The sequence below is a fragment of the Cebus imitator genome, unplaced genomic scaffold (genome assembly GCF_001604975.1).
Source record: "Cebus imitator isolate Cc_AM_T3 unplaced genomic scaffold, Cebus_imitator-1.0 Scaffold465, whole genome shotgun sequence".
Classification (NCBI taxonomy): Eukaryota; Metazoa; Chordata; class Mammalia; order Primates; family Cebidae; genus Cebus; species Cebus imitator.
Window position 1 is genome coordinate 497,565 of NW_016107780.1, and position 13,271 is coordinate 510,835.

The following is a 13,271-nucleotide window of genomic DNA, read 5'->3' on the forward strand; positions in this document are numbered from 1 at the left end:
AACTTTGGAAATAGGTAGCAGGCAGAGGATAAAACAGTTTGGAGGGCTCAGAAGAAGACAGGCAAATGTGGGAAAGTTTGAAACTTCCTAGAGACTTGTTGAATGGCTTTGGCAAAATGCTGATAGTGATATAAACAATTAAATAAGGCTGAGGGGGTTTCCAATGGGGATGAGGAACTTGTTGGGACCTAGAGTAAAGGTCACTCTTGCTGTTTTAGCAAAGAGACTGGTAGCATTTTGTTTCTGCCCTAGAGATCTGTGAAACTTTGAACTTGAGAGAGATGATTTAGGATATCTAGTGGAAGAAATTTCTAAGTGGCACGTTCAAGGGAAAGCAGAACATGAAAGTTTGGAAAATTAGCAGCCTAATGATGCAATAGAAAAGAAAAACCCATTTTCTGGGGAGGTATTCAACCCAGCTGCAGAAATTTCACAAGTAACAAGGAGCCCAATGTTAATCACCAAGACAATGGGGAAAATGTCAGAGATCTTTGTAGCAGTCCCTTCCAACACAGACACAGAGGCCTAGTAGGAAAAAATGGTTTAGTGTGCCAGGCCCAGGCCCCTCTGCTGTGTGCAGCCTTGGGACATGGTGCCCTGCATCCCATCTGTTCTAGTCATGGCTAAAAGGGGCCACAGTACAGCTCTGGCCTTGACTTCAGAAGACGCAAGCCCCAGGCCTTGGCAGTTTCCATGTGGTGTTGAGCCTGTGGGTGCACAGAAGTCAACAATTGACATTTGGGAAACTCCATGTAGATTTCAGAGGATATTTGGAGTCACCTAGATGTCCAGGAAGAAGTTTGCTGCTGGGCAGAACATGGAAAACCTCTGTTAGGGCAGTGTGGAAGGGAAATGTGGGCTTGGGGGCACTACGTAGTAGAGCTATGAGAAGAGGGCCACTGTACTCCAGATCCCAGAATTGTAGATCCACTGACAGCTTGTACTGTGTGCCTGGAAAAGCCACAGACAACACCAGCCTATGAAAGCAGCTAGGAGGGAGCTGTCCCATGCAAAGCCACAGAGGCAGAGCCGCCCAGGGTCATGGGAGATTACCTCTTGCATCAACATGACCTGGATGTGAGACATGAAGTCAAAGGGAGAACATTCTGTAACTTTAAGGTTTAATGACTGCCATATTGGATTTCAGGCTTGCATGAGGCCTGTAACCCCTTTGTTTTGGCCAATTTCTCCCATTTGGAATGGGTCTATTTGCCTAATACCTGTACCCTCATTGTATCTGGGAAGTAACTAACTTGCTTTTGATTTTGCAGGCTCATAGGCAGAAGGGACTTGCCTTGTCTTAGTTGAGACTTCGGACTTGGACTTTTGGGTTAACGCTGGAGTGAGTAAAGACTAGGGGACTGTTGGAAAGGCATGATTATGTTTTGAGATGTGAGGACATGAGACTTGGGTGGGGTCAGGGGCAGAATGATAGGGTTTGGCTCTGTGTCCCCCACTCAAATCCTATCTTGAATTGTAGTTCCCATAATCTCAACATGTCGTGGGAGTTACATGGTAGGAGGTAATTGAATCATGGAACCGGTTATCTCCATGCTGTTCTCATGATAGTGAGAGTGTTCTCACGAGATCTGATGATTTTTAAAAGATCTTTCCTGGCTTTTGCTCTGCACCACTGCTTGCTGCTACCATGTGAAGAAGGATGTGTTTGCTTCCTCTTCCACCATGATTATAAGTTTCCTGATGCCTCCCCAGCCATGCGGAACTGTGAGTCAATTAAACCTCTTTCCTTTATAAATTACCCAGGCTTAGATATGTTTTTATTAGTAGTGTGAGAACAGACTATTACACCTCACCTAATGCATTACTTTGTTATTATTTCAGCAAGGAAAATCAGATTGTCTTTGGTCTTTTCCAATAAGAAAAATAAGTGTTTAGGTATTGTCAGTATGTGGAATGTTTTCAGCACTATTGAGCTTAATTAACTTTCATTTTTAAGTTTCTAGCTGTATGTCAGGATGCAAATTTATGAATGACAAGAATTTTGTGTAATTAACTTAGCTAAGCTACTAAATCTGTTCTTTTTGTACTTCTTTATGGAAAGTGAAGTTCAGATGATTGGTAAGTTTTCTAGACAAACTTCAGTGATGATTGGTGGTGACAACTAAACAATAGATGCTGAATTTAAAAGCTTTGGTTCCAAAAATGTGGCATAAAGATAAGAAATACCAGACTGGGAAATACTGTGAGGAAATTATATAATGGACTAATTAAACATCTATACATAATTTTAATATAATTGTATAAAACATTATCGATCTAGCTCAGGGTGTTGTTGGAAACTGAAAAATAAGCCTCTGTCTGGAACATTGTTTCAAAAGTCTTTGGCTGAACCTCATGACACAGCTACTTCACTTCAAAAAGAAGGAGGAGAAAACACTCTAGCTGCTAGAGAAGAATCACTGTAGTCCCCACAAAACATTTCCAACTTAGCGCAGAGGGTAGAGAGGACTATCTATTCTTTTCCAACTCCGTCATTTTTCTTCCTCTGCTTTCTACATAAACCCAAAAGATGGCTCTGGCTCTGGGATTTTATGCTTTTCCCCATGAATAAAGTTTCCTTTTTCCTGTTATGAAGAGGGAGGAAAGCGACTTCTTTACTGTTAATTAGAAAAGCAAGGTTGCCTAGGTAACAGATCTTCCATAAACAGGTCAAGAGAAAGATTTCTAAAGAGCTAAAATTTACATGATGCCATGAAAATTACAAAAGCTCTTAAATGCTCAAGGATAGGTTGGAGTTTTGGCATAGTAATGGTTAAAAACTCAGAATTAGATAGACTGAGTTTTAATCTAAATTTCTAATTACCAACTGGGTAATTAGAAAAACAGTCTTTTAAATTAAGACAGTCTCTTAACTTTCCTCATTTCAGAAGAGGAAATTATAATAATTGTAGTGAGCAATAAGTGAACTGTCTTGTGTAAAACATTTAAAAAATACCTAACATTTAATATACACTAAAACATGATAGACTTATTTTTACTTTCATAATTTAATGCATGGAGGAAAACAGCTATAACATGATAATAATTAGACAGTGCATACCCCTTCTAAAGTGGGTAGCTGTAAATCAACACCATCTGATTGGTGAATTCTGGCTCTTTTTGCACTTATGCATTCACTAATGTTCTAAATCATTTAACAAATTTTTTTGTGCACTCATTATGAGTTGGGAACTGTGTTACATACTTGAGGTAAATCTATAAAAACTTCAAACAAGTCCAGTCTCAATGATCTTAAATCCCAGTAATATGCACTGCTTTGTGTCGTTATTATATTTTTATGCAAATGCAATAATTATATTTAAGGTTTCTCAGGGACAAGGGCCATATATAAAAAATTTTCATAATCCTCACAATTAAATGCATTAAGTATTTCTTGACAATCTGTTGTGGATCATAAATATTCTACAAATATATAAATGTTAATACAAATAATGGCCCATCATTTGAAGAGGCATAATTTTTTCTTATTTAAAATTATACGAAAAATGGTCAAAGTATCTACTGTAATAAAAGTAAAAGAGAGAAAGCAATATTATGGAAGTAAAAAAATATAAAGAATTTTTAGAAAACAAATATAAATTGACAACTATTAAATATTAAATATTATTAATTTAATAAATAAAGGAATTGTAGGAGGTAAATGATAAAAATTTCCAAGCTGTACTTCAAATAGGTTAAAAACAAATATTTGCAAATTCATCCTACAAGCATATCACTCAGATATACAAACTAATAAGGTCTGCAAGTTATCTTTCTATGCTGATTATAAAAATTAACCATACATGATTTTTAAAGTCAATATTTGTCTTCTTGTAAGTCATTAACTTGAAGAAATGCCAGTTGTTCTTTTTCCTTTCTGTACCTAATTCTGTAGTGAGGTCACTGAGGAAGAGCTTGTTTCAGCACCATGGACAAAGCACCCCCAACAACCTTACTCTTGGGGGCTACAGCAAATGTTCCCCTTGGTTAAAATTTAAAAATAACTTTATAGTATCCACCTTTCATTTTAACATATCTTAAGAACAAAATGGATACTAAAGAATGTTCATACAGATAATATAAAGTTTACACCTTCAAACCCCTTCTCTCTTATGGAAAAATATAATGGCCCTTTAAAAGACATGCATCAATGTGATGAATGCATTAAAGTGTCATTAGGTTTAATGGCTCCCACTCACTTAGACTATCATTCCATACCTTTTAAAGTTAATTTGATGTGTATTAATGGTGTGAAATTGATGAAATTATGAATTGAATTTCCCTGGGCACAGGTTAAATCAAGGAAGAAGGAAGATAACTAGTTAATATTACCCTCTACCCATTCTTCATTTATACTACAAAAGATGTCAGCTCTGCCCTTGGGAAGAAAACTCTCACAGTCAGTAAGTTGAACCCTAATTGATTTTTAAGGTTTTAAGTCAGGAAACTGTCATTAGTTGGGTCACCGAAGGTTCACAGTTTTCTTTAGGGAATAAGGAAATATGTACTCTTCTGAGGTTAAATTCATATTTCATTCCTTATTTTCAGAGAAATAGATAACTTCTTACTTCTTTCTCTTTCTGTATTCAACTTGCACATTTTAACTTAGAAGTTCATTCGGAATATTCTTATTTTGTAATCTCTCTCACATCCTACCATTTTCACATAAAATGATGTTTGGTTAATTTAAAAGCTGAGTTAAATATTAGGATAATAAATACCCTTACAATTAATGCAAAAAATGGAAAAATCTAGGGTTCTGGTCCCAAGAACATTTGATATGGTAAAACTTCAGTTCTCAGTATCAAGGAGACTGAATTCTAATTTTGAACTATGAATTAACAAAAATACTAAGAAACAGAAAAATGCTCACTTTATATTTTAAGTAAGAAGCAAACGTATAAACTCATTACTTGTTACATTTCATTTAATATTGGTGAATAACTAAGAGAATATAGGACTTTCTAGTCTTTCTAGTGACTCATGCTTCTCTGTCAAGTAAAAATGATTTCCAAACTAAAAAGGACAAAATAAAACTTGGCAAAGGAAAATAAAGCTCAGGTCAAGTCATTTCACTAGCTTCTCTTAAGACATTTGACAAGTTATGAACTGGGCTTTATAATCTCATCTTATACAAATAGAATTATGGTATCACTCTTAATGTCTATGAAGAACTGTGGACATGAGATGTCAAGATATTACAAATCTAGAAGTCAAGCATATGGTTCTAATTTTCAAAAACCAGAGAGAAGGGAAAGCCTGTGAAACACTGATTGATGAGACTGAAATGAAATATTGGACAATATTGATACAAATTAGCAAAACATTGGTTTCTGCATGCTTAGAAAAGAAAAATGTGACAGAGATCAAAGAATTACCTGGACCAAGTCCAGATTTTTTTTTCACTTTACAGATAGACGTAGAGCTGGCAGAGCACATAGATTTTGATGAGGCAGTTGGCAAAGTGTCACATGGTATTATAGAGAATTTTTGGTTGGGTGACAGTCGAAGTAATTAGGTCATTTCAAATCTACTCCCAATATAAGGATAATTGGATCCTCCCAGTAATGAAATGGACTGCTCTAACACTAGAAGTACTCACTCTAACCACATTTTGACACAAGACTATATAGAAAAATAATCTAGAGCTAAATTTTTAATTTAATATTTTCTTTAGTTACTCTGTATAGCTAGGCTTCTTCTCATCATCAGGCCCTGGAGCGCCTTCCAAAGTTGTGTCATTGTACAGTGTTTCCTGATATGTTAGGTGTACTACCGGTGGTAGTACACACAGAATTTTAGGTGATTCATGGATATCTTTTGTATATGTGTATTTGTACCCTTCAGAAGAAATGTAACTAACATATGAAACATGGTATTTCATGGGTAGACCTTATTCCTTTGATAAAAGCCAAGTAAAAAATAATTTGTCAATTTAAGCAAGAATGAGTAAATAGTAGTATGATTCATATTCAGAGATGAGAAAAATTGTGAACTATACTAGAAAAACTGAAGCTCTGGAAATACTGCCTTCTCCCATGCAAAAGAACATTTCTTTCATCAGAAGTGTATACACAGGAATCTTTCTTTGCCAGCACCTCTGTCAGTCTACAAGACCACGGAAGCTTTAGTTTCCTGTCTTCTTTGGGGATACATTTAGATATTCTGGGACTTCTTCCATTGGTGGCCAACCCCGAAGAAGAAACACCCTGATGTGGGTGAGGGTGGCTCTGACCATCCACAAAAGACTTTTCAGATATTTCAATTAACTTAATTTACTTTCCTAATTTTTCTAATGAGAGATATTTATGAACATCAGTTTTATTCTTTTTTTTTTTGTCCTATCCCCTCTATCACTTCTGCTTGGTGCTATCTCTGGGTTCCGTCACCTGAACCACAGAAAACATTCTGCTAAGAGGAAAAGAAAAGACCAGTTGTAAACTCAAAACCTCAGTATTTTCAAACACACACACACACACACACACACAAAAGGGAAGAAAATAAAAACACTAGCTGTTATTTTTGCACAAATACTATTTAAATAAAACACTTCATCCTTGTTTTCCAAAATTTTAAATAAAAAGAAATTAACCAAACTGAAATTAGTGTTTATTGCCAAGACGCTATTTGATACCCTAGCATAATTAGTTACATCTTCATGGCATGTATGATCATTTAAAATATCAATAAAGTTATATGCAGGTGTTAGTTTGTACCACAAGTATTTTAAGTATGTATTAAATACTTAAAATTGCATATAGTAAAGTGAGGTATTTTGTATACATTCAGATTTAGAAAAATAGCCAATGTTGAAATTTGATGTATTTAAAAATGACTGTAAAGAAAGTTCTTTATTTTGAAATAATTATAGCCTCACAGGAAGTTGTAAAAATAGTACAGAGAGATCCCATGCACCCTTCACTCAGTTTTCCCCAATGGTTATATCACATAACTACAGTATCATATCAGAACCAGGAAATTGACATTGGTGCAATGTCTCTTTATAACTCTGTGATATTTCTTTTCTTTCCTTCCTTTAATTAATTAATTTTTGATACAAGATCTTGCTCTGTCACCCAGGCTGGGGTGCAGTGGTGCTATCACAGCTCCCTGCACCCTGGGCTCAAGCAATCCTCCTGCACCAACCTCCTGAGTAGCTGGAACTGCAGGCACATACTGCCTTGTCCATATATATATATATATATATATATATTTTTTTTTTTTGGTGGAGATGGGGTCCCACCATACTGCCCAGGCTGGTCTCAAGCAACTGGACTCAAGCAACCTGTCCATCTCAGCCTCCCAAAGTGCTCAGATTGTAGGCACAAGCCACCGCCCCAGGCCTGATATTTTATCTTATGTGTAGATTTGTGTAACCACAATAATCAAGATACCTAGCTATGCCATCATCACAAAGATCTCCTTCATGCTACCCTTTTAATGTCACACTCTTCTGACCCTCAATGCATCTCCAAACCTTGTCAACCACTAGTTTGTAGTATTACTCTTTTGTGCTTATCTTTTACATACTCTTACATATATATATATATCACACACGACTATTAGGAGACAGCTGGTTCAAGTGTGCCACTGGCTACATTACTCACTCTCTGCAGGCCTCAGTAGATCATCTGTAAAAATGAAGTTTTGGACCCATTTTTTGTTTGTTGTTTTGTTCAGTGCATCAGCATCGAAGAATGCATACTTAGTTTCTATTATGCTTAGTTTCTATTATGATGTCACCTTAAAGACTATTAAATACAAATCAAGTGAATAAAATATTATTTAAATATGTACAGATCATCATGAATTGAACAGTGTATTTAAAACATATTCTGCATTAAAAGTGTCATTGTCAAATAAATCAAGTAACCAAAATCTGCACTATGATAATATATTGGTGCTCTAAAATCTGAAGCATATAAAAAATGATTTCACATGGGTTCATCTCTCAGAGACATGTGCTTCTGCTCTCCCAAATGTACAAGTGGAGAAAACTTGGCATAGGGAATACCTGACTCCTTTTCCACCCTGTGGAAGCAAAAGACAAACATTCCTAAAAGGTGCCGCTGAAGAATCTGAGCTGGCATAAACTTTAAATTTAAGATTCCTGGGGAGAGATAGCAAGGGGAGAAATGCCAGATGTAGGTGATGGGGAGGAAGGCAGCAAATCACACTGCCACGTGTGTGCAACAATTTTGCATGTTCTTCACATGTACCCCAAAACCTAAAATGCAATAAAATAAATAAATGGGGAAAAAAAAGATTCTGATCTGTAGGGTTCAAATGTGGCCCTTTTCTGAGAAGGGATATCTAGATGTTACAGCTGCCTTTTGCTTCTGCTGCACAGGGTCTGGGTTCAGGGTCAGAGAACCCAAGAGGAACCTAGCAGTGGAGACTTCTGTTTTCCTTGATAGCACTACCTGCTGGACACTGGGGAAGATAAAATCAACGATTTTCCCCAAGTGGCCTCTTTCATTTAAAAGCTCTCAGAATCTCTTTCCACATACTAAATTAAGCTTACAGATCTCTTCTGCTGTACAATTCACCTCTATTTTAAATCCAAACCTGTTGATACCACCCACCATGAGGAGGTTTTGCGCTCATCAATGTAGCCCTTCAACAACACACTAATGGAAAATGGGTCATCCTTTCTCACCTGGAATAGTCCTTATGAAAATTTCCCCAGGAAGCAGAAACTTGAAAAGTGTCCTCTGGGGACTTGGGACTGTCTCCTTCTTTGGAGAGCTCAGTGGAGGCTCCTTGGAAAACACCTATCCCTATACTGAGGACAACCAGTAAAGGGAGATTCAAAACCGACGGCCTATGCATTGGCCAGGCCAATCTTGCTTGTTGCAACGAGGAGTCTACACCGACCATCTCACCAACCAATCAAACCAATCAAACAGGAATGCCTTCCCCCTGGCCTCCATCTGCTGAAAGTCCCCTATATGCCGCATTTTCCATGACCTTCTTCTGTACGTCGCCGAGCACCCTGGATCCCTCCCGCACTGGAAAGGGTGATCCTGGGGTTCGGAGCGCCCCATGTCGGCCCTCATTGAACCAAAGACCATCAGTCGCCCTCCCGTGTAGGCGGGTACTGACAGCAGAGCCCCCATAGACATCCCGGTCTTACCCTTTCTCGCCCAGAAGGGCCCCATCGCGCTGTCCAGGAGGAGGCACCTACGTGCGCTCGGGAGACCGGGCCCCGACTGGGCCAGGTGCCGATGCGCACGGGACCCCGCGTCGCTGCTGCTTTGCGCTCAGGGCCGGGGAGCCGGGCCCGGCCCGCTCCGCCCGCCTTAGCCCGTGCCGGACACGTGGTGCCGCGGAATCCCTTGCGCTCAGGTGCCCGCGGCCCCTCGGCCTCTATAGCCAGCCCGGCGGCGGCCGGGGCTGAGGACGAACTGGAGAGAAGGGCGGGGGACCAAAGGATCGGCACCGCTGGGTGGGGCGCAGCGACGTGGGCGCGGTGAGTGCCGCGTGCCTGGGGCGCCAGGGTTCTGTTCCCAGGGCTTGCTGCCTGATTCCTGTTGCCAGGGCCCCGACAGATTTTGCTGCAGGATCTGTTTCTTGAAGCCGCTCTCAGTGGGGGTGGCGCGCTGCAGAAGCTCTGGGCTCCTGCCAGATGAGGGAGCCCCAGCGGAGGCCGGGAGGGCTTGCGTTGCAAAATCCGGAGCGGATCTCCCGAGGCGGCTGCGGGCCTGGGACCCCAGTATCCTTCGAGGTCTTTACTCACCTTCTGCTAAGGAGTACCCTTGTCCTTACGCTGGAGAGGAAGAGCCCTGAACACTGACTGTAGCATAAACCTAAGGTGCCCTTTAGGACAGTCTATCCCTGGGAAAATCAGCTAAGGAGGCGCGGCTTAAAACTAGGGGACGAAGACTTACCTGCAGCTCAAGCTCTTTCTAACTTCACCGGTGACCTTGAGCGCCTCATCTAAACAGTGTGTCTCTGAGTTTCCTGATCTTTGATCTGGGGGTAAACGTGGCTGTTCACTTTCCAGTTCTCAGGAGATGACAGCAATTGGGTTTAACAAAAATACTGCCGACTTCTTTAATGGCAAGTGCAATGGAGACATAATTTGTTTTGACTTTAGGTAGGGCTGACGGGAACCCCAGACTGGAAAGGATACTGTGTGCTAATTTCTTAGTCCAAATGCAAACTTAATTATCAACCCCACTACCTGCTTTTCTGGGAAGATAGGTTTCTGAAGAGACTGGTGTGAAGGGGCTTTTTTCCCTCCGAATTGCCCAAGTCCCAGCCAGGTAGCCCCATCAAGAACACCAAACTTTCCTAAGGCTCTTCGTGATAAAACCAGTTGCATCATCCTATTATAGCTAAGGGTCAAAGAGCCGCTACCACAGTTTGGCTAAAGACTCTTCTAGGTGAGATTCTTGTGATATTTTTCACTTACTTTTAGATTGCTCTTCTTTTTTATTCCTGAAGGGAACTTTCTGTATAGATGGAATGGATGCTTCTGGAGAGTAGCATTACTGTCCTCACCCTACCCTTTCTCCTTTCCCTGCCTCCCTTCCTTACTGTATTCACTAGCCTTTAGCACACAGTCAGCTTCAAATCCAACCTACTTACATTCATGTGTGAGGAAACTTGGCAGCGCAAGTTCATGTAATGGAAACCCAACCGTCTCTTGTGCCAGCTTAACTTGGCACATGTTAAATGCATTAAGCATTTTATTTTTGTTCCAGTTCATTTTCATAATCTGGTCATGTCTTCTATTTCTCACTGTAAGGCTTAGATGTGAAGATTTCTTCTCTCTAGTGTTTTCAAAGCCCTGGAAATCCCCTCCCCCATTGAAAATACATCTTCATAACACAATGCAACCCATCCCAACATTTTTTCTTTTCTCCTTTATTTCTCCTCCTCTCCTCTCCTCCCCTACCCTCCACCCCCCTCTTTGCCAAACGTTGACATAGGAGGTCTTAGTATGTTCCTTCCCTCCCTCCCCAATCCTTCCCTTCTGCCTCTATTCAAAGTCCAACCATAGAGTTTAATCCTCCTTTGGCCTTAAAGGGATATAAGTGCCCTCCTTTGGCTTTTGGTCAAAACTGCTATCTGCCCAATATTTCTTCCACCAGATTAGCTTATGTTCTCTTGGAACTAGGCTCTAGGAACTCGGCTTTCTGTTTTCTTTCTCTCCATAATCCAGGTTTCCAGGATATCTGCATTAGGTATTCCTGGATTGTTTTTATTGAATTCCAACAAGTTATTTATAAGATGACTGTGAAGCAAAAAAAAAAAGTATACACAAAGTGCTATGAAAATATAAGACTATTAGGTTAAACATAACCAGTCTCATGCCCTTGCAAATAAACAATTTCCTTTAGAATGGGGACTGCTACCTGTCTGGAAGGAAATGTCATTCCGTTTTTATTCTGAAGACTTAAGGTCACCAAGAGAGTATATGTGAGTGAAGTGGAAGAAATGGGGGTGGGGGTGAGGGTGGTAAAGTAGGGAAAAGGAAAGGGTGGACATGGAATGCCTGAGTGGGAAGGGTCAAGTGGAGTAGAAGACAGGAAGAGGAAAGGAAAAAATCCTGCTTTTGGTTTTCGTCCTACTGGGCACAGTGCTGACTCTACTGTGGAATAAAAGGAGGACGCTCACACACAGGCACTTTCTTCCTTGTTCTTTGTCTACCTGGTTCCTCCACGATGTATCTTCTATAAGATGACCTTCTGAAATTGAGAATATAGTAAATATCTCTCCATGAATATCAAAGCACAAATTATTGAACTAGAATTTTGCTGGAATTCCTATAATTGTAGAAACAGTTGTAGAATTCATTTAGGAGGAAGGTTTAAATCAGGGAGTTTATGCAATTGTGGAGATTGCAGGACTTTAAAAGATGATCGAACCCAGACTTTTAGATGTTGTATCAGTCATGCTTTCTTAGTTTTGGGTTTCAGTTTTTTCTCCTTTTTAATTCTCAACTTCTTCCCAATAAGCATATGTTTCCAAACCAGGACTTATTCCTCATGGCTACCAATACAACACAATACAAAAACAACAGCAACTACAAATCTTCCCCACACCTACTTGTTTTTCCCTAGATTTTAGATTTGAATTAGACTAAAGAAAATCCCTCTTTTAACTTCCTAAGACCTGGGAACAGTGCTAAATAAGCAGCTCACAAGTTGGAGGGGTCAAATGATGCCCAGAAGCCACATGTTCAGATAAAAAATCCAAAGTTAAAGGAAAATAAATTCAAAGTGACAGCCTTTCTTATATAGAGCTAAAGTGCAATTGTTTTTTTTCAATTTTAATTGATTTTATCAAAAACATGTAGAACTAATATTTAATAGCTATCTATAATTTACTTATTCTGCAATCTATATCCAGTACCATATTCCAGACCTGTCTTATCTTTCCTTTCTCTCTCTGAAGTTCCTTAAGACTTGTTTTCTAAAGTGTGATTAGATTGCTATGTTACTCCTCCAAGGTAATAGCATGGGAAGGAGTTCACATTTGCTGAGTATATACTGTAAACTAAGCACTTATTTACATTAATTTAATTCTTACATTTTTCTTAAGAAGTAGTTATGCCTGTACACTTTGGTGATACAAAAAAGAGGCCTATGACTTGCTAACAATCACAAATCTATTAAATTATGCAACAGGGATTTGAAGCTAAATATTTGTGATTATTTTGTATTCCTACTCACTGTATAGGCTTCCTGGAGGCAATGCTTTCATTCAAAGGAATAAGTCAAATGGGGGAAATATTAGATGCTACTGCAGGATGTGCGGGGAGTAGATTTGGTCATGTGCTAGGAATATGGTAGGTCTTTTCTGTATTAAACATACGGTAGTATTAGGCCCCCTTACACCACACATGTGATGACTAATATTTATTTAAAAAAATATGGCTGGGTGTCATGGCTCACGTCTATAATCCCAGCACTTTGGGAAGCTGAGGCAAGTGGATCACCTGAGGTCAGGGATTCAAGACCAGCCTGGCTAACATGGTGAAACCCCATTTCTACTAAAAATACAAAAAATTAACCAGGTATGGTGGCATACACCTGTAATCCTAGCTACTTGGGAGGCTGAGGCAGGATAATCACTTGAACCAGTGAGCCTAGATCCAGCCATTACACACTAGCTTGGGCAACAAGAATGGAACTCCATCTCAAAAAAAAAAGAAAAGAAAAATATATTTTTGAAAGAGATTATTTATTAAAATTCCTGGATCTACAGCATGATTTTACAAATATTAAAATATCCAACAACTTTTTTTTTTTTTTTTTTTT

The 13,271-nt window shown here is 39.3% G+C and overlaps 1 protein-coding gene across 4 annotated transcripts in view; it reads right to left on the minus strand.

Annotated features, from left to right (window-relative positions):
- SYBU (syntabulin) overlaps positions 1 to 9,786 on the minus strand; it is a 113,803-nt gene extending 104,017 nt beyond the window's left edge. For 2 of the 4 annotated variants that reach the window (XM_037732706.1, XM_017512242.2), the window contains exon 1: positions 9,137 to 9,786. In XM_037732706.1, coding sequence (XP_037588634.1) covers positions 9,137 to 9,161 — 25 coding nt within the window. In that variant the 5' untranslated portion in view covers positions 9,162 to 9,786. The remainder of the gene's footprint in view (positions 1 to 9,136) is intronic. The other 2 variants (XM_017512239.2, XM_017512244.2) reach the window with 1 other exon arrangement.
- Between the last annotated feature and the right edge of the window lie 3,485 nt (positions 9,787 to 13,271).